Source organism: Lissotriton helveticus, chromosome 5_1, assembly GCF_964261635.1.
Source record: "Lissotriton helveticus chromosome 5_1, aLisHel1.1, whole genome shotgun sequence".
NCBI classification, from domain to species: Eukaryota; Metazoa; Chordata; class Amphibia; order Caudata; family Salamandridae; genus Lissotriton; species Lissotriton helveticus.
Window position 1 is genome coordinate 200,934,150 of NC_136065.1, and position 26,256 is coordinate 200,960,405.

General features: G+C 44.2%; 1 protein-coding gene and 1 non-coding gene across 2 annotated transcripts in view; one reads left to right on the forward strand and one right to left on the reverse strand.

Moving 5' to 3' along the window:
* The window catches only part of TNFSF8 (TNF superfamily member 8), a 49,112-nt gene that overhangs the window by 17,142 nt on the left and 5,714 nt on the right, over nt 1-26,256 (forward strand). The window contains exon 3 of the mRNA XM_078640847.1: nt 25,910-25,972. Coding sequence (XP_078496973.1) covers nt 25,910-25,972 — 63 coding nt within the window. The remainder of the gene's footprint in view (nt 1-25,909; nt 25,973-26,256) is intronic.
* On the reverse strand, nt 20,489-20,562 carry TRNAA-AGC (transfer RNA alanine (anticodon AGC)). Its single transcript has one exon. It is a non-coding gene; the product is annotated as a tRNA-Ala (tRNA).

Here is a 26,256-nt window from a genome sequence, read left to right on the forward strand (position 1 = left end):
TTTTTAAAAGAGAGGATGGGCACATTAAATGGCAAATCAACAAGACAAATGTCTCAGTCTACTTGCCAACAGAGCCACCTTATGTCAAACAGAAGGGGCTCTCCTTTGACTTCCAAAATGTTGCAACTATTTAGAATTCAATGCAGACAGTATTTGTTTCTAGACCAAGTGGCAACCCCACCCGAGCAGGCTATGTCTTCTTTGTAACAGTAGGGAAAGTTATATACTCCAAAAACATACTATATATTTTAATAACTCTATACAACTCTAATTGGGAAATTTGTGTATATATATATATATATATATATATATATATATATATATATATATATATATATATATATATATATATATATATATATATATATATATATATATATATATATATATATATAATTGAGCTGTTATATGATTATTGTTTTATTAATAGATTTTTTTGTTTGTTAATAAATAAATTATTAATTATTTGTTACTTAAATAACTTACTTCTCATTCTATGCCCATACAAAGACACCAGCCCACACCTAATCTATAACTTAAAAAACAATTGTTATACTATTTAAATAATTAATAATCAATTAAATAATTTGCAATAAATTAATATTTAATTATTTATTAATTATTACTTAACTACCTTCTCGCACTATTCCCCTACAAACCTAGCAACCCACACAATATATATGAGTAAGAAATACAACTACACAATTTACCTAATTCGTAATCAATTAAATACTTATTAATAAATTAATAATGAATTATCAATTAATCATACTTAATTAACCTCCCACCTTATAACCCTACAAACCTCACAACATGCTACAACACTATAAGTTGCTAGTAGCAATTACATTAAAAATTATAAATCGCTTAAAATTACAAACTATATTTAAAAATATAGTCAACAATCATGCAAACCATATTTAATATATTCAAGTCATATATGAACTAAAGCAGATAACAATATAATTAAAAACACTATTTTCTACAACTACATTATTGAAAATGATATTAACAACATAGATATTCTAGAAAAAGATACTACTTACCTAAACATTTGAAACTCTTGTCAACTATATTTCTGCACCTGCGTATTTTTGTAGCATCATAGTTTTTCCCGAAGTTTCTCTATCTCAATATTGAAAACTTGTTATTTTGTCCAAACAATGTAAAAATGTTGCTCTGGGAACCCAACATTTGTGGGTCAAGGTGTGGCAATGAAAAGTGGGTGGAGTCACAAGGGCAGTCAACGTATACTTTTTTTTAAAAATCTCTACCGCAAAGAAGGGGCAAATGTGACAGTAAATCTGTTCTAGCTTAATTGTACACATATTCTTAATTTTAAAATATTTTAAGGTTTAAGGCACCTGTTGCAGGGATCTTTATGCATTCAGAAAATCTCAGAGGCTAATAATAGTGGTAAGATAGCTCTAGTGGTTAATGCAGTTGCAGGACACATCTGTGTTTTGTCTAGTCGACGTTTGGACACATAGTGCAGCATTGAGGGTTAATGTGCGTTGCTCAAAGTACATTGTGTATGATGCAGATCAAAGATTTTTATGTTATGTAGATAGGTAAATTTATTATTGGTTTTGACACAGAAATACCTTTGGCATTAGCACAGTGAGGCATCAAGGAGGTGCCTAAGAACATCAAGACATGAGTTTAGAACCTTGATGGTTATTTTCTGAATAAGTTGTCTTTGCATACTGAGAAAGTCTTATTACTGCAGACAACCCCAAGCACTGTGTTACGTTTTAAATCCTTACTTTGTGTTGCTTCCGCGAATGCCCTCTTAATACAGAATCCTTAACTGTAAAGAGAATATGAGACTCCTACACCGAGTGCTATTTAAATTGTTATGTAACTTCTACGGACAGACAGATATGACATTCGGACAGTTAATTTTTTTTAACTTTGTATACAAGAGGATTTCATGAAAATAAATATTAAACCGCAACAGAAACATATGGCCTGAATACAGAATAACAGCTTCATCGTTATTGTACGAAAGAAAAAACATAAAGATCCAATTTATGATTACATCAACAAAAACAGAAAAAACAGCTAATTTCAACCAATCACATAGCATACCAATGCCTCTTTTATACATTCTTATTACCCTCCTTCCATCTTTTGAGAGGGGCCCATATGTCTTCACCATTCCTTCTTACTTTTAAGCCCTTTTTTCATATATCCCTTTTTCTAAATTGTAGGAAGCTAATAATCTACCCAACCATTGCTGGAATCCAGGTGCCAGAGGACCCAACCAGGCTGACGCAATGCAAATTCTTGCTACCTCAATTGTTATGAAAAGAAAGGGGCGATGATCCTCTGAGACATCATTGTTGCCGATTCCCAGTAGTATATGTTGGGCTCATTCTTATTTTCAATCAAGTATTCATACATTTTTTGATTTCACCTAACCATGTAGCTAGAATAGGGCATGTTGCAAACATATATGTCAAATCAGCTTCCGTTCTCCTACAACGCAGACATGTGCTCCCATCCTGACCACCCCATTGGGCAATTCTAGCCAGAGTTGGATATAGCGAAAACAATGTTTTGTAGTGTTGAGCCTGCAACGCTGCTGAATGGAGTACCGTCCTCCCCAATTCAAGGGACTCTAAAAATATATTCTGTGCTATGCCCAGCTTCTGTTCCCATTTGGACCAAAGTTTTTCTAGGTCATCCTGAATAAGCGCCGTCAGCTTATAGTATATCTGACTAATTGTGCACCCTCTTCAGAGCGGACCCCATCCACAATATCATTGTTAATAAAGGCCATTAGACCTCCTTTCTTTTGGGTTAGGTAGCTCCGGACTTGCAAGTACTTAAAATAATCTCTGATATGTATCTTAAATCTAGTTTGTATGTCCCTAAATGTTAGTATGCCTGATGTGTCTAAAATATCTCCTATTGATCGAATCCCTGCTTCCTCACATCTCGTCATGATGTTATCTTGGAAGATCTCTAGCATAATTAGGTTTTTAAAAAGTTGTGTATAATAGTTCAGCCGACCAAGCCCGATTTTCTGTTTAAGAGACGCCCACATCTTAAAAGCTGCATGCAGGGTTTTGAACCTAACTTTTTTATAGTAACTTAGCTCGCTATAGTTCAGGAAGCAGTTCTGTGCAACCTCCCCTATTAGTAATTCATACACATCCTCTGTTCCGAGTTGGTTCCTCTGATCTTCTGTTTTCCCTCCCAGCAGCACCCACATATATTGAAGGGTAGCCGCCCAGTAATAAAGTCTTAGATCAGGAACCCCCCATCCTCCCTTCTCCCTTGTTAGTGTCATGAACCAAAAGGCAGACACACTATTGACTACAATTTAAGTTTTCTGCTGGTTGAGCTTGTACCCTGAGACCAACCCAAAGGCTGCTGCTTCTTTACCTATTTCATTAACTGCAGTTTGGGGATCGGGTGTAACAACTGCCAAGTCATCCGCGTAAGCTAGAATTTTTGTCTCCCGCTCCTGAAATCTTAATGGCTTGGTTGCTCGATTTCCTTCTATTCTTCATATCAAAGGGTCGATATACATGGTGAAAGGTAAAGGAGAGAAGGGACACCCCTGTCGGGTTCCCCTTGATATCTGTATTGGTTCCGTATACTCCCCATTTACTCTAACGAGAGCCACCAGGATAAGATGCTCTGTTCAGGGCCCATATGTCTGTCAGGCCATCATCTTGGATCAATGACAGCAAAGCCTTGCAAACCTTATTTTAATGGCCTGTATATTTGCTGGTGCTCCCATCCCATCTAATGCCCAATCTGTTCATTTTTACGTCACCACATAGTATGACTGATGTTCCTCGTGAAGCCAGCTCTGACTTTACCTCCAGTAAGACCTCCGGGTCATCACCCGTAGATCCATATACTGAGCAGAGGGTAAACCTAGCTTCCCGGCAGCAGCCTTCTACCATCACCAATCGTCCAAGTTTCTCAGCCTGCCAATTTTTCCATTTTACATCACTCCTCCATGACAGTATAGCAACCCCTTTAGTCCTGCCCCCCTGCAGTGTATTCATGACTAAATTACAGCCTAGCTGCTCCAGTATTGTAGCCCTTGAATGCTCAATGTGTGTCTCCTGTAGGCACAAAATATCAACCCTAAGCCTTTTCAATTCTATTGCAATCCTTTGCCTTTTATTTGGGTCATTCAAGCCGCATACATTAATTGATGCTATTCGTATTTCCATCATGGGATGTTTCGAAAAAATGTTCTCTATTTTTATATCTCCCCGAGTTGCCATTAGCTCCATTTGTTTCATACTTGTGCTGTTTAAAACTGGATTATATCCTCTATGATCCTCATGAACCAATTTTTCCCTCCTATTTTTCTTCCCTCACTCTCCCAGCAACTCCCCCCTAGCCCTCCCTCCCCCTGCTCCCACTCCACCCTACACCCCACCAGACCCCTCTAAAATGGAGCAAATAGGTCGCAATCGGACCCATGTGATGTCGCCTGTATGGTCACCCGAGGTGCCCCCGTGCCCAATTCCCCCGCTCCAGTGATACTGTCTGCCCACACTTATGAAATCCAAAGCGATTGCATGGTAATAATTCAGGAAGGGACAAAACAAAAACACACATCCCTTATTTTCTGTTTGTTTTCTGCTATTTCATGCTATTTTCTGCCTATGAATATTTCACCCTTCCCGCACCCTTCCCACATTCCATTTTGTTCAGGTAATACCCACAGGTGAATTCTCAACACCTAGCCTCTGAATGTCGAAAACAACCCACTTTATCTTTCTCTGTCCCCAGCCGCCCCCTGTCCACTTGTCTCCTGTGGCTTCTGTAGCTCCTTCAGGTATTCTTGAGCCTTCATTTCTGATGTCAGCACCCTGACTTTTCCTCTGTGCATAATTTTAATACGTGTAGGGCTCAGCAAATAGGCTTCAGCGCCAAGTGCCTGAAATGGAGAGATTAGTTGGTGTAATCTCCAACGCCTTTCCACCGTAGTGTGGCAAAAATCTGGGCCCGCAAAGAAAGTGTGGCCATTGTAAGATCTCTTTACATCCGGTCTTGCCTTATCTGAAATGGACTGCTGAAGGTGGAAATTCCCAAAGAAAACTAGGATCGCTCTGGGCCATTCCGATTGTCCTACTGTGGTATTTTTCCTCAGGGTCAGTGGGAAACGATGATCCCACTGAATCTGTGTCCCAATACCAGCTTGGCAGCTCGGGGAAGGCTTCTTTCAGTAGATTTACCATGAATGTTCTTACATTGCTGCCTTCGCTATTTTCCGCAATCCCTAGAAATCGTAAATTATTTCGGCACTGGCGATTATCAAAATCTTCAAGTTTCCACATCATGTCGCCTGCCTGTTTCTCCTGGAGCTCTTTATGTTCCTGTATCTTCCCTAGTTCACCCTTGAGAGTCGCAGTTCTTTCCTAGATCTGTGATACCCTCTCTTGGATTTCTGAGCAAACTTTGCACACCTTTCGGAAGGAGCCCTGTAGTATCTTTGTAGCCTGGTGTGCTCTGCGACGTTCTTGGCGAACCTCCCCTTGCATTTGTTTGAGAGTAGCGTAAATTAACTCCATCGAAGGACCAGCATTAGAGGCGGGAGAAGCACTAGGGGAAGTTTGGGTCTTGCCTAACGAGCCTTCGCTGTAAACCTGACTTGTGGCAGAGTAATCCCATTTTAGTTTAGGAGTGGTTTCAGCATTACTATCCAATCGCAGGCTTATCCCCCTAGCTTTTGATCTGCGTTTTAGGGTAGCTACCCTATCCCGGCTTATGCTAGTTGAGGAATCATCAGTCCCTGATTCGTCTTCCGTGAGCCCAGGAGAAGAAGTTAAGAGCTCGGACCCATCTGTGAGGGAAAAGAGCTTTTCTTTCCCCTAATCCGGTGTAACCGCTAGGCTCCTCAGCCAAGCCTCACCCAGCTCCTCTTGAAATGCCATTGCCCCATTCTGGTAAGTGGCTGAGGGGGTATCTGGTTCCACAGCTACACGTATAGCCCCATTCATATTCATAGTGCAAGTTCCAATAGCAGGCGCTGTTTCAGTTAATGCCACCAACTTATTTGTGTCAAACATAAGAATCCCAGTACCTGTCTGCTTAACCGACATGTCTCCTCTTAATTTCTCTTTCTGTGACCTCGAACCCTGGTATGGTTCCAGCTGGGTGAATTGATGCTGCTCTGGTTGATCCTCACTCTGATCTCCACACTGCCCTGCTGCCGAGGGTTGTGCCAGCACATCTGTTGCTGGGGCTGAGGTCACAGTTTAAGGATTGGAGGAGTCAGCTCTGACACCCTCCGTCCCACTTGAAGCGGCCACCTGAGGTGCAGGTAGAGAAGCCTTGCTCACCGCTGCACCCCCAGAGAACACCTCTGAGAAAAGAGGCTGTCCAGCACGGTGTTCGTAGATGATTTGGCAGCCGGTCCGCACATCTGCGATCCGCTCCTTGGCGGGCTTTGGATCAGCGTCTTCCACTTTCCCAGGAACATTGCCGTGACGGATAACGCGACCCGCCGCAGTTCCTCCTGGGTCCTTCGTAACACACTTTGCCAATCTATTTGCCTTAGGGGCCATACCCACAACCTGCAGTAGCTTCCCGTGGGCGCTGACCACCAAGCCTATGGTGTCTCCGATAAAGAGAATAGCACGCTGCTCCAGCCACCGCAAGCCTCACCGCCACGCCGAAGTGCTGCGCCCGAGCAGGTATGAATAATCAGCCCTGTGCATCACAGTATTAGGTGTCTATTCAAGTTCAGGCATTATACTTGTTTGCTTGCCCTTCAATAACTCTGCACAAGTGGGGGTTTTCTCAGGGGTGAGAGCAGGGCACTGGGCAGCTCACTCTTGGTGATCAGTCAGCCGCCATCTTGTCCTGTCTGTTTAGGATGTCTATGCTTTCCGACATTCAGTCAGTTCATGGGTATTGCATGAATGGAGAGGTTGAACAAAGGCAGAAATCTGGCTACTGCGTTTTTCTGAACTGTGAAGTGATAACAAGCTATGTGCCCTTATTTCCTTCCATTTCCTTGCCATCCAGTACCAGGCTCCAAATGGCTCATATGTAGGATCATACTTGAACAAAAGGAGGGATGATGGCAGATTTAGTTTTGGGCCTAACTGGAAATGAAAATAAGAACGTCCCTTGACCACTTGAATGTTGCATCTTGGCATGGAAATAAGACAACGCGCATGTATGCTTCTGAATGTGTCCTGGTGTCAGCAGACTATCCTGGGACAAATTCAGCATATTACACTGGGGCCTGCCAGATCTGGCTCAGGAATAGCTTCCTGGACCTCCCTCATTTTCTGAACTGCAGATGATACCTTTAACTTTATCAATTAATCCAAATCCAGGAATGCCCAGCATCATTCACTTGGACGCCAATTTACCAAAATGCCAGGGGTAGCAGAAGTGACATCATATACCCTTTGACCTTAATGATGTCAGAGGAAGTGATATCCTATGAACTTTGACCCTGCATTGTCCCAAGAAGTGATGTCACATAACCTTAATCCGTATGAAATCACAATCATTAACATTGCTGAAGTCACATAATTGCATAATTAATATTATAAATTCCTCAAGGGAGAACAAAGAGTAAAACATTTTGAAAACATGGGCTTTACTAGTGCATTTTAATTCAAATTTTCAAATAAATTTGCTAAAAAGTCATAGGCTCTAAAAAACACTCACTAAATATTCAAGTCCTTTCATGATGTGCCAAGCTACTGAAATCTGACAGTCCCCATGGGGTCACCCAATTACGTTTTTTAAATGTCCTATGGGTGTTCCCTTACGTTAAAAATTACCTCCATTTCCAGGACCAGCATTTTGCCATGGTAACCCCTTTTGCCAAAACATGACATGCCAATGCCAGAATTTTCCTAATACTGCGTCTCTTTCTAATATGTCAAGGACCACATTTTGTCATGGATGGCCCCATGACCCTGCCACTGTTGTTTACCCGTATGTCAAGAATTTCCTACAATGCGCCATCACAAGTAATTTGCCACAAGTGCCAATTATCCCAAGAATTTCCTCCAGGAGGCCAGTGCTGACATTTTTTCATTGGTGCTCCATGCCAAAATGTACCTAGAGAGTGCTAGCAGTAGCATTTTGCCAAAGGTATCCCATATGCAATTCCAGTGCCAACACTTTGTCAAGGGTGCTGCTATAAGCATGACCAGTCCAACAGCGGATCTGCAATCATAACAATACATGCTTACTTACATTCACTTATTCACACTCATTCTATCATTAGCACTGACTTGCACTCATTCATTTTCACCTACTCTTGTGCACTCACTTTCAGCCTGAATCTTTCACTCACTTTTACTCTGGCTCACATATACTTACTCATTTACTCATTTTGACATGCACACACATCCACGATCCCCTATACAAACATACATGCTCTCACATATATACACCACCCCACCCAAACTCACTCTCAAGCACATGCACGCAAACAGCTCACATTAAAACCATGTATTTATTTTTCTTATCTAAGAAGCCAGTGAAGGTACAGATCTTACAGCTTCCCTTTGTATTACACTAATAGTGAATAATACATTATTAATCACTATAGTTAATACAAATTAGCAGAAAACAAGGTTAAAGCATGAATCTGATAATGTGAGACACCCCTGTGTTCTTGGCACTGATTTTGCCACCTCTGAGGCCAGGAGTCACAAAGGCAGTGCCAGGGGTAGCAAGGGGCAAGCTAGGGGTCACCACTGCGACCCCTAGCGACACCTAAATGACATCCATATTCACTCACTTAGATTTTTCAGCCTTTGAAACAGATTTGAACTCCTGTTATGGCCTCAATATTGTCACTTCCGCTTGGCAACATTCTGCAAAAATGCTGACTTCAGTAATTGTTAAACGCCTTCACAAAAACCACACACTGAAAATTTATAGGAAAGAGTTACATGTGCGTCTCCCTTTGTGGTGCACCCAAGATGAAGACCAGGATGTGGTTGTTTGCAGTTCTGAATCATTTTCCTGTCACTGGTTCTTAAAAGCCAGACTCTTGTGCTCTTGTCTTCCTACTCTCAATGCACACTCGGCCTCCAAGCAAAATATGCCAAGGACACCTCTGAATTGTCAGATTACTCAAAGATATGGAGTTGCTGAGACAAACAGTTTGAAAGGTTATATTTAACAAATAAAGTTACATGAAAAGTTGAAAACCGTAAACGAGGCATCCTGTGAACTTTAAAAGGAATTAGGTAGACAGATATTGCACCTGTGTCCCATCTATAGTGAAGTGACATGCGTTGGCTGTCGGGCTGCTAGCAGCAATGTGGGCGTGTCCTTCTCTACCGGTAGGGATACCCATTAGTACTGTGAAAGCTTAATTGAAGGCGTAACACTCAGGGCGGACTGGCCGTATCGGGCACCGGGCGTTTCCCTGGTGAGCCGCCAGGGTGAGGGCTGATTTTGGGCCCTCGGGGCCGTTTTTGTTACAGGGCCATTGCTGCAATATTCGCCCTGTAACGAATTCGACCAATACCGGCCCTGGCAAACAGCTCAGCGCTATCGCCAGGAGAGGGGGGGGGGGGGGGTGTTGCGGGGTGGGGAGGCGGGGGGGGGGGGGTTCTGGCACCCAAGCACGTTGCCAGGGCCGGTTTTGGTTCCTAATCCAACCCTGGTAACACTGTGCATGCCTGCCATGGATTTACACTGCCTGAAGGCAAAATACTGAATCATAGGAATTGTAGTATTTTATGAGTCCCGTATTTGTTTAGGAAAAAATACAAACAAAAAGGAATTTTTGTTTATGGTTGTGAAACGGGGCTACCATTGCCTCTTGGGTCAAGACTCAAACCCTTCTGTGTATTACATGGGCATGCTGCTTCAATGTAAATTGGACAAAGGCAAAGGTGATTGGTGCACTGCACCTGCTAGGAAATTTGCAACTGGCAGCTGGGTTACCATGTGCAGCTGCTGTAGCTTAACCATCAGTAGCTGGGCATTATATTCAATGAGGGAGACCTGCTGACAGCGAACATGTAATTAGAATAAAGAAATGGAAACACAGTTGATCTCATCAGAGGGGAACCACCACTCAGTTGGGCGCTTAGTGGGACATAAAAAACCTCTTCTACTCTCCGAGAGAAAGGATCCAGCAGCACTAGGTGATCCACAAGAGATGCACCTTGGAGTAGTAAGGGGGTAGTAGAGGGAGAAGTCTTTCGCACTAATTTCCTTGTTTAACTTTGTAATAAGGAGGCTACAATGGTGACGGTTATTATGACTCCCTGTCTACGCAGTGTGTGACTACAGGGGTTCCAGAGCCCTTCCTCCATGGGGTCCAGATGACCCACATTTAGGGTAAGAGAGATGTGAGCTGGTCTCACATCATTTCCGTTTGGAACATGCGATACACGAGTGCAGTGACACATTCATAGTTTGTGCATGCAAAAGTGCATGTTCTGTGTTTGTGTGAGGGATGACATAGTCAGCCTTGATTTATAATGGTACTGAGAGGAGTGTATGTCACAAAATGATCTTGTATACTTGTATTCCATCCTGACGAATGCCACAGACTCTTTTGAGCCAAGAGGCAGAAACATGTTGAGGGTTTGAGGGGTGTTGGGGTATTGGTTCCCCTAGTCTCTATACTGGTTTTTAACACACAGTGATATCTCACTTAAATTAAAAGGTAGTTTGATGTATCACATTGTTTTTTAGTGTATTCATATCACAGGTTCAGGAGTAAAGAAGAAGTGCCTCCTTTACTATTAAGTGTAGGCCCAGGCTGCATCAAAGAGGGTTCTTGAAGAGAAAGGGTAGTCCTATGATGAAGCATGACACCTGGTGGTGTTTGAGGACATCGTGTCACATTTTTGTGTGTTTCCAGAGATAGACTTGGGGTGGACAACCATTTTTAAAAATAACAAGTAAACAATTTCTTGGGTGGCTTTTCTTGTGTTTAACATTCGTGATTGGATGTTAGCTCACCCTAGAGACGCCATAGCTTCTGGTTCCCTACCGTGAAGAATTTCCAAGGCTTTTGTGGTTTGGTGTTAAATTAAGTCCCTGTCTCCATTATTTTCTATGGACTCGCAGAACCCTAATCGATCGGCAGGGTTTCCAACGGACATTGTGATCGCCCCCAAAGCAGTTAACTTTAGTAAGCTTGCTTGTGCAGTGATCTACCCATAGCAAATACATGAGCAATGGAGCTGGAAATTACCACCCCTTGATTTGTGAATTGCATGTTGTAGTAAGTAAGTAGTACTGCTGCAGTACTACTTAATTAGCTTCATACTGCAATTTGTGAATCAGGCCACAGATAACTAAAAATCTGGGCATATATACATCTATGTCCAGATCAATAAATTCTTCTGACTCTCTGGAGTAAAGAAACTTGGTAGGAATTTGTTAATACATCTCCAACACATATGACGGCCTGCCAGCTTGTGATGAAATTCTTTTACCATAATTGTAAGGAATCCTGGCATGTTAGATATGATTCTGTAATAATGGAGTTTGCTTCTCCTCTCATCAGTCTGCTGTGAGAATGATGTGGGTCACCTATTATGGGTCATTTAAACCGAAAGTTGGGCATCCTCTATTAGCAGCATTGAGAGGTCACTGGATAGTCTTTGGAATTTATTCTTCCTCTAAATGAAGTTAGAGGACAAGTTTACTGCCCAGGCTCCCCAGTTACCAACCAATATTAAATAAACTAGCTCTTTGAAGACGCACCATGATTATAAATGTACATTACCCACCTATCCCCATAGTGGTCATATTTGATTGGGATCAATTTTGAAATGTTTTGTACCTTACTTTCTTCAGGTATAAAGCCTCATCGGGATCACTGCTGTTTTGCATCTCTTGCTGGTGACTCAGTCGCTCTCATTGCCACTTTCATTAACAAATGCCCGGCCTCAATATAATGCAACATCATTGACCACTGCTTGAGAAATTTGAATTATCATCTTCAGTGCACCTTCAGCAGACATATAAATTAGGATCCAAAAGACACTCAAATGTAAATCTGAGCCTGAACGTTCATGACAGTAAAAATGCTTGAATGCCAGGACCCAGACAATGTCAAAAACGTTAGGCCCTCAGATAGTTCTCTAAATATGTTCATGTTCTGTAAACTGAAAATATCCTCGGACATTCAGATGCACCAGGAAGGGCATTAACGCAATGGCTTTTGCTTAGTACCTAAATGCTCACCTATAGGTGGAATTCGGTGTGCATGGTTAATGCTGCACCTCGGTGGCATCCACCAAATTTCTTGTATCTGGTCCAGCTTACTGACAGGAAACCTTTGGTAGAGGATCCTAGGTTCCTGGGCGGAAGGCAAGATGTAAACCATTTTGAGAGGTAATTGATTGGACATTCATATAGTGCCTTCTGCACAGTGAAGAGGATCTTGAAGAATGATCTATCATTCACTGTGAAGCAATGGAGGGATTTTAGGGTAGGTATGATGTGGTTTTGCCAATTCAGACTGAGTTAGGTGGCCACGTTTTGTACACCAACGCATTAAATGGTCACATTTGGAAGAACGGTGTAAATTATGTTTTGATATTCCAAACTGGACAGTACTACTGCAATGACCAGGAATATTAGTTTAAGGAGTGTAGCAAGGGCAACTCCTTCTTTAGAAGCCAGAGATGGTGGTAAACAATTCTAGAGGTTTCATTTGTTTGGGGATGAATGAAAAGTCACTGTAAAATAGTAATTCCAACTTGCAAGGTTTAGTGATAGGCTTTGATGGGGGGGGCATGTCTAGTATTTCAGACAAAAAGTAAAAAGGGAGGCGTTGACTTAGTCCAACAGGACTTCCATGTTTTCATCACTGAGGAAAAACGAATTGTTCTTTAAGCACCTGTGGATATTGATGAGGCACAGAGACAACTTAAAGTCTACCTTACCCGTGGTCAAGGTGGCATTGAGAGTGTCATATGCATGTTGAACAATAAAGGTATCAGATCAGAGCTTTATGGAACTCTACAGTGGATATTGTGATTCTGGAGAAAATGGTCCCAATTTCACTTGTTGGGAGTGGCTTAGCAGGAAGGACTCAAGCAAGGACTATGTGGTGCCAGTTTTCTGGGCTAAGGTGGACAGTTTTACAGCAAGATATGACAGTCTGTGGTCTCACTGGCAGCTAAGAGGTCCAAGAAGGTCAGCAGATAGTGGCACCTTGGTCACATGCTGCAATCAGTTCTTCTCTAATGTTAAGAAGATTAGTCTCAGTGTCCCACCGGGGTCTAAACTTGATTGATAAAGGCTTAAGAGATTATTGGTCTCCGGGTGTGCTTAAAATTGGTGAATAACAACTGGCTTAAGTGCCCGAGCGATACATGTTAGGAGTGAGATGATCCACAGAAGTATGTCATCTCCTGTAGAAGGAAACACAAAACAGTTGCTAAACATAAAGTATTGTACAACCTAAAATCGTCACTCATACAGGTGAAGACTATACCCAAAATAGAGAATGGATGATAATCCCTGTGCTTTATTACTCACAAAGTATAGGCCTACTTCATAATGGACCATGCAGATAAAAATCAGAAGAGTTCTCCAGGAAATCTATGGCAATTCCTGGAAATCTATGGTAGATTTCCTGGAAAATTCTTAAGCAAGAAATTGACAAATGCAGATTTTTTTCAAACAAGTTGAAAATTCTGCATGTGTAAATGTGATGCAACATTTTTCTTTCACAATAGGGAAAATATGTTTCCAATGAATCATTCCCTCCTTCTCACTAATATCTTTAACCGGAACGATATGCATTCTTTCAAAGAATATGAAAGGACCTCCAACAGTGATGCAAACACTTGCAAACTTGCAAGTTTGTAGGTGTTCACCTGCTTTTAATGAATGTCTGACCCCGAAAATGCCCACAGTCCCTTCCCTAACCATTATCAGTGAATGTGCAAGTTCAATACATTGCCAGAGTGACTTTATTCACAAGTACATTAACCATATGAGATGTTGAAAATAAACTCCAAATAACTGACAATGGTTACTCGTGACCCATTAACTTGTCAAATCCTCCCACAGCCTTTAACATTGTTGATCATCAAACCCCACAGTGACCCTGTTCTCAAGAATCAATTGTTTTTACCTGTAACCTGCAGACACCCTAAGGATCCATCATGTGACACTCATGAGAGTACTCCTGGATGCCAAGAAAATCAAGTTGCATTCATACGCAAACAACATGCAACGGTCCCTACACATCACATCAGGAAATAGCATTACCTATGTCAAAGATTGCCAGACCCCGATCCTGGACAGTGTGCCTGTATTCTATTTGAAATTGACCAACGAAGGCAGTGTTCATGTGAATCACCAGAGACAATGAAAAGGAACAGGTTTTTGGGGCAATGGCTTTCAGAGATAAACCTTGGAGTTTTCAGGTCCGCTGCACCGAATACCTATACACCAATATTAAAACCTACCTAAGCATAAATGTAAATTCGTATTTGTAAAACGCAAACTACTCACCCTCATGGGTCTCAGGGCACTGGGGGCCATCATGGAAATTCAGTGAGCTATTGCCCAGAGTCACACAGTGCTGAGCTGAACTGCCGCCGGAGACGGGGATCGAACCATGTGCTCCGAATTCAGCTGCCCTGGCTGCTGCACCACACCTCTCCACCAGAGAGAACATCCAAAAAAAGAAACAAACCATCTCACACTGAACTCACCATGCCTTGTGAAAGGAAAACTTCTCTCTCTGAAGTAGACTTTAAAACAGCCTTATAAAATAGCCTTAAAATATTTAATTCTGCCCTACCTTGAAAAATGCAACTCTGCGATAATCAGCATCCTAAAGTAACATATGATTTCGCTGAAAAGTATCCTTAGGCCAGTGCTCAATTGATCAAGTGTCAGTAGGTTTCACAGAATATCATATCCCATCACAAATATCTAGAGGCTCCCTCGACCAGACCACATCTCCTTCAAAGTGTGTGTATTACCTTCAAAATTGTAAGCTGAGCTCTCAACTATACCTAGAAAGCACAAAATCTCCAACAAGCAACACATGGTCAGCGACTGGCTGCCGCCCCCTCCCCAACTGACCACACCAACACCCGGACACATGAACATGAAAGATGGTTATCTTTGGAAGGCGGGAGGTCGCAAGACCCCCCGGCCGTATTTATTAAGATATAAAATAACAAATTTTAATTGCATGGTAAACGATTTATACAAAAATCATCAGGACATTAGATACAATATTGTCAACAAGTTTGAGAGACTAACCTTAACAGAAACTCTAATACAGATTGTTTCCTAACCGAATCTAACATCCTCATCTAGATTTTTGTATACTACATTTCTGGCCATATGGCAAGGTCGCTAACCGGTGTCAGGTCCTACTAGCTGCGCCTTACCTAGAGATGTGCGCATCCGCAGCCGGGCCCGGTAATTTACCCGGTCCACGCCGTGAACTCCATTTACCCACTAAAGGAGGGCCCTTACTCTGCGCCATCCGGTGACGTCATGAGTATGCGCGCGCGGGGTGGCTACCAGCCAAAGGAAAGCGTGACTACTCCAATCCGCGCCCCTTTGAAGCACCAGTTACATTGCCCCTGAAGTTCTAGGAGGGGCCAATGGCTCCCTCCCCCTGGGCGGGAACCTCCATAGGATGATGCCCGCCCCCTCAGACCTTAAAATAGCTGCTCACCGGTCATGACCTTACCGCATGCCCCATACCTAATAAATACGACGACCTATGGGAAAAATGCTAAAGGACAACTACACTGGCTAGATCATATCACGCATCAACGTATAGCTACAAAGGGAGAAAAGGCCTAAACACAATTGGACATCAAAACATATTTCAGCACAGTTCACTACAAAAGGGGAAAAAATTCCTAAAGAAAGTATCATCAGCATAATATACAATCCAGATAATGTTCACTTACGCATGGAAAACATGGTAACAGTAGCCTAGCAAATTACCCCTAAACCAGACTATTAAAGCATCAACCTTGTAGTTCCAGGGATGGTGGGTGGGAAAACAAGAAGCCCCGAGCGCGGGGCACGACACGCTGTGGGGGAGCGTCCAGGGAACAAGAGGGTCTCCTGGGCGCTCCCCGCTTCTTTATCCCCAAGGGGCCCGGCGGGGTGGCGGCTACGCCCCCCGCCCAGCCCCTCTTGTGGCCTGCCCCCCTGACCCGGAAGTCCTACTATGACATCCGGGTCAGGGAGGGCGCCAACCAATCGGTGGAGGGGTGCGCCCGGGAGGGCACGCCCCACCACCGAGAGGCATGGAGGAGGAGGCGGTCGCCGCGCCGCCATGCGGGCAGGGGGGCCAAGAGCCCCCCATTATCACATGGTCAGCGACTGGCTGCCGCCCCCTCCCCAACTGACCACACCAACACCCGGACACATGAACATGAAAGATGGTTATCTTTGGAAGGCGGGAGGTCGCAAGACCCCCCGGCCGTATTTATTAAGATATAAAATAACAAATTGTAATTGCATGGTAAACGATTTATACAAAAATCAGCAGGACATTAGATACAATATTGTCAACAAGTTTGAGAGACTAACCTTAACAGAAACTCTAATACAGATTGTTTCCTAACCGAATCTAACATCCTCATCTAGATTTTTGTATACTACATTTCTGGCCATATGGCAAGGTCGCTAACCGGTGTCAGGTCCTACTAGCTGCGCCTTACCTAGAGATGTGCGCATGCGCAGCCGGGCCCGGTAATTTACCCGGTCCACGCCGTGAACTCCATTTACCCACTAAAGGAGGGCCCTTACTCTGCGCCATCCGGTGACGTCATGAGTATGCGCGCGCGGGGTGGCTACCAGCCAAAGGAAAGCGTGACTACTCCAACCCGCGCCCCTTTGAAGCACCAGTTACCTTGCCCCTGAAGTTCTAGGAGGGGCCAATGGCTCCCTCCCCCTGGGCGGGAACCTCCATAGGATGATGCCCGCCCCCTCAGACCTTAAAATAGCTGCTCACCGGTCATGACCTTACCGCCACAGGCCAGCATTGTTAACCGACGATCTGGCCTCCCCCATTCTAGACCTAAACCAGGGGCGTGCTCACCTAGGAAATCCCCAACCAGGCCCAGAGATTATTAGACCACAGGACGTTCCCTTCCTCTGTCAAGTGTACTCCAATCCCCAGGTAGAACTGTTCGCCCCAGATGCACCCATGTGGAATCGTCTGCAACCGGGGGGCTCAAAATAGTTTGTCCAACTGTGTGTTGATCCTCTTTACCGAGTGATTCAACGCCCTGACCGAGTCCCCCCCTCGCCACTGCCACCGAGGGATAAGTTGCGACCATACTACTGTGCAACCCGGGCAATTCCTGGCCACCCACCCCGCAGTGGAGATGATCTCCCCGATAAGGATGCGCCTCCCCAGTTTGGCCAGATCATTCACCCCTAGGTGAAGTATGCTCCTTACTCCACGCAGAGTTATTCTTAACAAAAAAGGGGGGGCGCCTGCAAGCACAGGCGCAACCATCTCAATACCCGTCTTCCCACGGGGGAGTTCTTGAGACACCTTGTCCATACTACTCCTGCCCCTGGGCCAACCGTGGTAGTATACCCTTAGCACCCCACCTGGATGACAATTCCCACTTCCACCTTAGGGAATGGGTAGCACTTACACCTGCCAGCACCGCTTGAGCCCTTGGGTGTCCTCTTTCTCTTGATCAATCGCTACCACACTTGAAGTCGCTGCTTGCGGTCGCCGTGCCTGACGTATGCTTCCCTTTTGCCGTCCACCAGTCACTGCTGTTATCCGCCATGGACCCCGCCGTGGATACAAAGATAGACAAACACAAACCATTAGTGTTTCTGGCTTCGTGGCGAAAACTGCATTACACAAGCCTGTCTTACATTGCCCGCACAAGCCATGTCTTAGCCATGATTAACGCCCAATGTATTACCAGGGACACTTCCCACTGCAATAGCAGCCACTTCATTCAGCCTTGAGTTAGCACAATGCTATACGTGCCGAGCTGTAAAACTGGCCCTAGGCCCTTCATCAGTCCAGTCATCGCTTTGGCTCTTAGTTACCTACCGTCCAAACTAACCTGACATGATTCAAACCACCCCTGCCCTGTGTTCCCTGCCATTACAAACCTCGGCGAGGTACAGCTCTGTCCTAGCCCCAGGGAGCAACCATACCCTTGCTTAAACAGTTGCTTTGGTCCCTTATTAGGCAGAGGGTCAGGTTCAAGTGTCTGTGCATTGCGCATAAAGCCTAATTTGGAATGGCACTCGAAGTCCTATGTGCCTAGTCGGCACCTTCAGTCTGCCCGAGTTTCAATAGAACCACCATGGGAGGACGGGCTTTCTCAGTCGTGATCCCCCAACCCCAAACTTACCACCATCTTGTTATGTGAACACAGGCAGGCATGCAATGGAGGAATGGGCGGAGCAGGCAGTGCCCGGAGTAGGAGGGAGAACGCAACACTCAGCAAGGATAACACATACGGACCAAACTAGGGTACAGAGCGAGGGAAAACCTCTGCGAAAGAGGCCTGTAAGAACCCCAAGCTCCTGAGGGGCACGTATTATGGTATTTAGGAACATTTATTTGAAAACAACATACCCTCAATTTTCCTGACGGATATAAGTGGAGTGTACACTATCTCTTGAAGTGAATACTCATACTCAGACTGATTGGGGCTTCGGGACCTCTACGTTTGGCATATCGGACGTTACGCTTGATATGTGCATGTTGACCTTGTCACCCAGGGCATGTCTAGAGCTCGCCAGATGAGTCTACAGACGGCCCCGTGTCATGCTCATGTGAATTTAAAATTAAGTGAGGTTGTGGCAGTTTGTCTGACCTGCTTGCAAAGGTGAGTCTATATTGCTCATCATTGTCAGTTCATGCATTGTTTCAAACATTGACAGTGTTGTGGCTAGCCAAGTTTAACATTACTGCCTATTACAGAAATGAGACACTATCATGAAACATTTCAATTATCTTCACCTAAACGAACATACACTACTGTGACCCACTCATCTCTAAATATTAGGAGTTAATATCACAAACCCATGCTAGTGACTAACCATACCACACCTAATAAAAGATGTGCTTCCCCCGACTATCTATTCTCGCTGCATTGTGCATGGGGTAAATCATGTCTCAGTTCTGTCCCTATTGTGAAGCGCCTTGACGCCTTCGGGTACAGTCCGCGCTATATAAAACGCATTACTAAATTAAATAAATAAATACTCTTTGTGCTCCGCAGCTCAGAAACTAGTTGGTGTGTCCAACATGGACGCAGTGTGTTTGCGTTCTGCTTCTGATACGTGCCCTGTGCACTGCACTACAGTGGATGCCCTCGGAAACGCTAAAAGTGTGGGGCCTTGTTGGGATGACTACCAAAGATTGTTTGTATAGTCGGCTCTCAACACTGTTGTTAATACTAGGAACAATTGTATAGTGAAAGCAGCAGTAGAACCCTTTTCTGCTATCAAGACAGTCATCATGGGGGGTGCATTACCTAATAGAAACTCTCGGCAGACCCCTGCCCAAGGCAAGACACAATAGTTTTGTCGAAAAATTGTATAAAGCATTCTAGCCGAGTACGCGTTTTACACTTCGGCCAGTTTATTCGCAATAAAACACCTTCAAATTTGATGTAAAATGAAGACTCCTTAACATATTAATATCCTTGACTTGGGCACGGGATGATTACGTGATTTGCCCCGCATCACAGGAGGTTAGATTTGTGCATTTACTACTATTCTTATCTTATTTCAGAGTTTCTGTTTGTATCTTTTATGTATTCATGTACTCGAAGTTCTTATGTAATGTAACTCGTTCTTTTGTGAAGTGACACCTCCAGGTAAAGTTTGCGTAAACGCCTAAATAAATAAACCCCCGCATCTTTGTATCCGTGACTCATATGAGAGTGTCACATCTTTTGTGCCTCCGTCTCTAAACGTTGCCGCGTCAGCCCGTGTACCGATGGACTGCGCAAGTGCCCTGTGTTTAAGAGGTATAATGCATTTAAGTAGAGAGGGATCCTATGTATGGCTTGAAGGTCATGCTTTTGAAAAAGGCATTTTTGAAAACTTTCCACAAACGATAAAATTGCACTTTCTTCCATCGTCAGCAAGACCAATTCTGCATCAGCCTCGTGACTGTGCGCTGATGAGCGATTACATTTATTTAAGCGCCCAGAGCTTCAAGGTGCATTCATCAATAACGGGCAGAAACTGTGTGTATATTTAACTGTGGTTTTAACACGTTTTAACTGCCTCCGACCACTCGGTTCATATCATAGCGGTGAGAGACGACCTCCTGAAATACATCGCTAATGTAAACGCAAAGCCCTTGAGGACGGTCGTGGTGTATTAGCTTTCAGATCTACTGTGTGTACGTTTTTCTTCAAACAAGACCGCTGCTTTGAAGGCTGTTGCCTAAGGGGTCCATCATATTCATTCGCGTCTCCCTAGCTAATGCCTTAAGGTCATTTAGTGAGCTAGGAGCAAGAACAAGTTGTTTGTGATTTGTGGAATTTTAAAGGCATAGCGCTGGAGAATGCGGGCATCGATCCCGCTACCTCTCGCGTGCTAAGCGAGCGCTCTACCATCTGAGCTAATTCCTCCTCCCCTGTTTCCTTATTTCCACGTGCGCGCAGCTTAACTATTTCTTTCCCGCTTGGTGCGGCCATGTTTGCAAGAGACAGCCATCATTACAAATGATTCCACTTGTGAGCCATGTGCATTGATTGCACACCAGGTGTCGCGTTATGCGGGGTGTAGGCTGAACCTCCATAGTGTATGCCTGCACCTGAGCGTGCCTGCGCAGACTGGGCTGCGCTCCCAATTACCACTTATATGATGGTAAGAGAAAATTCTATTCAAACCACTGCTCTATGTTTCTATGAAGGAGCCACCCAAACCCTAAGGAGAACCTGAAAGGTCCACATACAGAGACATACAGCGCGCTCCCAATTACCACTTATATGATGGTAAAAGAAAATTCTATTCAAACCACTGCTCTGTGTTTCTATGAAGGAGCCACCCCGAACCCTAAGGAGAACCTGGAAGATCCACATACAGAGACATACAGCACGCTCCCAATTACCACTTATATGATGGTGAAAGAAAATTCTATTCAAACCACTGCTCTGTGTTTCTATGAAGGAGCCACCCCGAACCCTGAGGAGAACCTGAAAGGTCCACATACAGAGACATCACCCACACAGACACAATATACGCCTTGGCAAGGATTGCTTTTACCTATAATAGAAGCGATCAGTATCCTTACACCTCAAACAGTGCAACAGACTTCTAAATACTTAATCTCCAATTGCAAGATCCATCAGCCAAGGCCCAGCCACATGCTGTGATGTGCCCAGGACACCATGTAGCTAGCTCTTGAGGTTTTTAAGTATAGAATTAACATAAGAGCTAATGGGGGTCCCCTTTTCAATGATCTGCTCAAGTAATTTGTTGGCAGCTTTTTATAGCCACAAACCTGGCACGAGGACATTACAGAGCTTTACTTCAGAAACGGACTTCTTTGCTCTTGAACCACACGAAGATTGTGACTTGCCTAGCATCGCACAATCGTTTCATTTTAGTGTAAAACATCACTCCATAAACACCAAAGGACAACAGGGGGGCAAAGTAGGAGAAGAGAAGTCACCCGAAGAGAGAATTTCTCTGGAGTTACAAAACATGAATGAATCCTTATAGCTCGTCATACGGCTGCTCTGCTTCTACTTTGAAATTTACCCTACACTATTTCTCGCGCTCGTCACCTTTCAGTTATTATGGCCCCTAGAACGTAGGAACAGACAGGGCTCATCGTTCTGGCACAAGACCGGCCCGATGAAAGCTTTCACTTGCGTAACACTGATAAATTTAAAGCGCCGCAGACTGATTTATCCCCTGCTTTCGAGGGAGAGAAAGATCACAAACACAAACCACAAACACTGCTACCGGTAGTTTGGTACAGTCCCGCCGACCCCAGATAGGAAGCAGGGGGGGGTTTCGCTGTTCGCCCTAAGTCTGAGCACAACACCCGCGCCGAGCACCCGCGGCACCACGGCCAATGGCTCACCTTGATTGTCCGAGCCCGTGTTATGCCCACACCCGAGCCCTTTGCCGGATCGGCGTTGTCCCTGCTTGCCGCTGCACTCCCGGGAACGCCGAGCAGCTCTCAACTTCGTCTGGGCTCTCCCTCCGACTCTCCTTGCGCCGTACGTCTTGCTCCTGTACCGCCGCCAATTCTCGCAAAAACACCACGATATCATCTGCAGGCCCCAATCGCGCCGACCTTCTCCAGCGATCTCCGTCGATACCTGCAAAACAAAAGAGAAATTTACAAAAAACAAGAAGCCCCGAGCGCGGGGCACGACACGCTGTGGGGGAGCGTCCAGGGAACAAGAGGGTCTCCTGGGCGCTCCCCGCTTCTTTATCCCCAAGGGGCCCGGCGGGGTGGCGGCTACGCCCCCCGCCCAGCCCCTCTTGCGGCCCGCCCCCCTGACCCGGAAGTCCTACTATGACATCCGGGTCAGGGAGGGCGCCAACCAATCGGTGGAGGGGTGCGCCCGGGAGGGCACGCCCCACCACGAGAGGCATGGAGGAGGAGGCGGTCGCCGCGCCGCAATGCGGGCGGGGGGGCCAAGAGCCCCCCCTTTTCAGAACACGTGTAGCAACTTCCGCAGGCTCGAGTCAAACAAGAATCAGGTAGAAGAAGATGAAACATAACACCCTCTCTTTGCCTTGCTGCTAGGATCTGGAACTCACCGTCCACACTTGTCAATCCTTGACAAGGCACATTCTGAAAGGTGATTTACCTGGCACTGAACTCATCATGCTTCACAGAGGGAAAGATGTTCTCCCTAAATCAGACCTCTGACGAGATGTATAAGTTCCAGTTCTTGCCCATATGTCTTTCATGCCACTGCTCAATTGATACAATGTCTCAGTTTGTTCAATAAAATGTAATGCATCAGTAAAGAAACCCAATGGATGCATCTAGCAGCCCTCCCCACACTCCACGTTTACTTCAAAACTAACACAAGTGTAAACTGGAGAACTCTACTATATCTGGTACACAAAATAGAGCACTTCAATTGCCAGTAGAAACCTCATCAGGATAAAAAAGAAGAAAGTCGAAAGCACAACACTACACCTTCTCTTGCTTTGATCTCAGAATAACCAACTCCCTCTCTACACAGATCTGTCATCACCTTTACTCCTACTTTTCAAGAAGGCAATGATATGAAGCCTTCTTCACAGTCAGAAATGTACATTCTTCACGATACCAATTTCCCTTAAAACGGCCCATGGACTTGCCACTAAATGGGGTTTACTCAGAAGTGAGGTGTACGAAGGGGCTCAGCCTATGTTATTCAGTCAAACAAACTAAGAGACACTATGTTGCCCACTGGACACTGGGAATTGGTGGACACCCCACTGAAGGATACACTGTAGGCCATCCAAAGGTGACTGGACACTGCTCTTGTGGAGACTGTAATGTCTGCCACCTTACGAAAAAACTGAAAGAATTTGACCTTGGGATACAATTGGTATGCACACCACGTGTGCATACCAATTGTAACACTAAGAACTGTGTATATCTAATCCAATGCTCTTGTCAACTATAATATATAGGAATCACAAGAAGGCCAGTCAAAGTGAGAAACACAGGAACCAGATTATAGGTTGATCTACAACAACAAAATTAATTAAAAATTACTTCAAACATAATCTCATGTCATCCATGCTGACACAATGGGGTTGAAAGACAGAATACCTTCGACTCTTGTAACACAACATGAGGATGATGGCAGGGTCATTCAACTTACAATTTCCAGTCCATATCATTGTGCCCCTCTCTCTCTGCTTCCTATAAAAGAATATTTATACCTTATATTTTTTTTTGGCAGGGGTACCATTTCCTTTAAATATATAGGGATTTATTTGGCATAAAGAACCTGGCATTACTCTTACATCCCAGATATAAGTGATCACTCAGTAAGGAGCATACTGCCGCTGATTAACCGGGTGAGTTTGAGTGCATGCAAAAAAAGGACCTTGCATAACCATTTGTTGATACTTACTCCACCATTTCGATTTGGAATATGGTGGCATGGCAAAACAGCACACTACACATATTTTTTAATATGATTTCCAAACAACAGCCTAGCTCGTGTATTCTGAATGCATGATGAATGTGCCTACCAGGGCATCTCATGAAACTAATATATACAGGAAAGGAATGTTTTCAAAACTCATGAATTTTAGCACTTTATGGCAATAACATGGATATGCAAGATCATTTATTGAGTGGAAAAGTCAAAATAATGGAAAACAGTTTAATTGATTATACTGATAGCTATGAAACATTTTCCCTGTTTGTTTGCACACCCTCCTGTAGGAAGATATCTGGTAGGGTCAACGGGACCCCCTTTCTTCCCTCCACAGGGCTGCCTTTAGGAGGACACTCAAAGTGCGCTAGCTTTTTGTGGCATGTTTGCCTCTGCATATTTGCCTTTGAGCCCGCTACCCTAATACAGCACAGGCATGGAAGCATTTGTTTGGGGCCCACACCCTATGCAAATGAGGGTAGCCCTCTCATTATAGCGCTATCAGTATTACAGAAGGGGCCGCACAGGTTCTGAGGTGTCTTCTGTAACACTGTCAGGCCCCGGGGCTCACAATGCGGGCACACATACACATTGTGTCCATTGGGCACAATTTATTAAACGGCCCCATGTGGGCAGCTGGCTAGTTTGAGCAGGATATTGCAGCAGAGAACATTTTGAACCCATAATGTGTAGCTATGTGAGTATAGTACACAAACGTGCACACACGCACACATGTTCTGATTGCTGATTCATAAGATGTTTCAAGATGTTAAAATTCTGAATTATGAACTCATAAGTACATAGAGGACTACAGATAAAAACACAAATTCCAAGTTGTTGCAAGCAAGTGTCAGAATTCTGAGTTGCGTGGTATTTATCACACCCAGTAAATACTGCGTTCATTAAATACCTCACCTTTCATAACATTTTGTCAGGTCAAGCCTGCTGGAACTTAACAGGGGAAAACAGTATAGCAAGAACAAAATTCTGCATGCAGTTACCCCAAAACTCACACTAGGCGCTATTTATGTCACCTGATAAATTATGATCCCCGGCGAGTCAGACTTTATCAGATGTGACAAATTGAACTTACTCTTTCTGCCAACTCAGAATAAGGGCCTTTTATGTGAACAGCAGAAGATGAAAGCACTTTTAAGCAATGCAGGCAAATGCTCATTACCATGAAGTTACTTGGGTGGATGAAGAGGCGGTGGGAATAGAACTGAACAGTCTGAGTGATGTGGGATAAAAAATGGCGCCGGAGGGGACATGGGGGCATATTACCAACAACTAGCGATAATTATCGCTATGTTGGCTTAGCAGCAATATTTTTATCGCTTAGGAACCTTGCTATTATCAAGGTTTATCTCCTAAGCGATAAAAATCGGCTGAAATGCATGAATATCGCTGAAAAGTCAGCGATATTCATGCATTACCGAGCTAATGCTCTTAGCCATGTTATCCACCTACCATTGGATAACATGGCTAAGAACTGCTATGGGGCAGGTGTTAGCTTTTGGAGATATTCGCGCTTAGCGCGAATATCTCCAAAAGTTGGAAATAGGAGATAGCGATGTTAGCGACTGTTTCCAGTCACTAACATCTTGGCACGCCCACTTTGCATGTCATTAGTGATACATTTCACTGACATGCAAAGCGGGGCCCAAGATGGTTGCTATCTCCTACTAGCTGTCACTAACTGGTGTTAGCGACAGCTAGGTAAAAGGGAGATAATTTTATCTCCGCTTTCTTGGCTTTTCAAGCCAAAAAAGCGGAGATAAACCCCCTTAATAATATGCCCCATGCTCTGTTGTACAGTGTGACTGACCCAGTTTCTGCTTTTTTTTCAGACTTCCCCCAAAATCTCATGGATCTACTACTGCCAAGGAAGACAACAGTGGCCCAGCTCCAGTGTGAGTGGACAGAAGTTCTGACATGTCTCAGTGTTGTTCCACGTAGTCAGGAGGACTTGTCCATTATGAAAAGCACCATCTTTCAATGCCCTCCTCATGAGGGAGCTACCTGTGCACTAACAAATGTCTATGCATATGCACATTTTCCATAGGTTAAAACAAGTAATTATTTATTTGATTATTTGTTTGCTGTGAGCTGAAGAACCACTCACACATTCAAATATTGTCCAGCTAAGCCACCACTGCAACCACTGCAAACCATTCTTTAATTTAGAGCTTTCTTG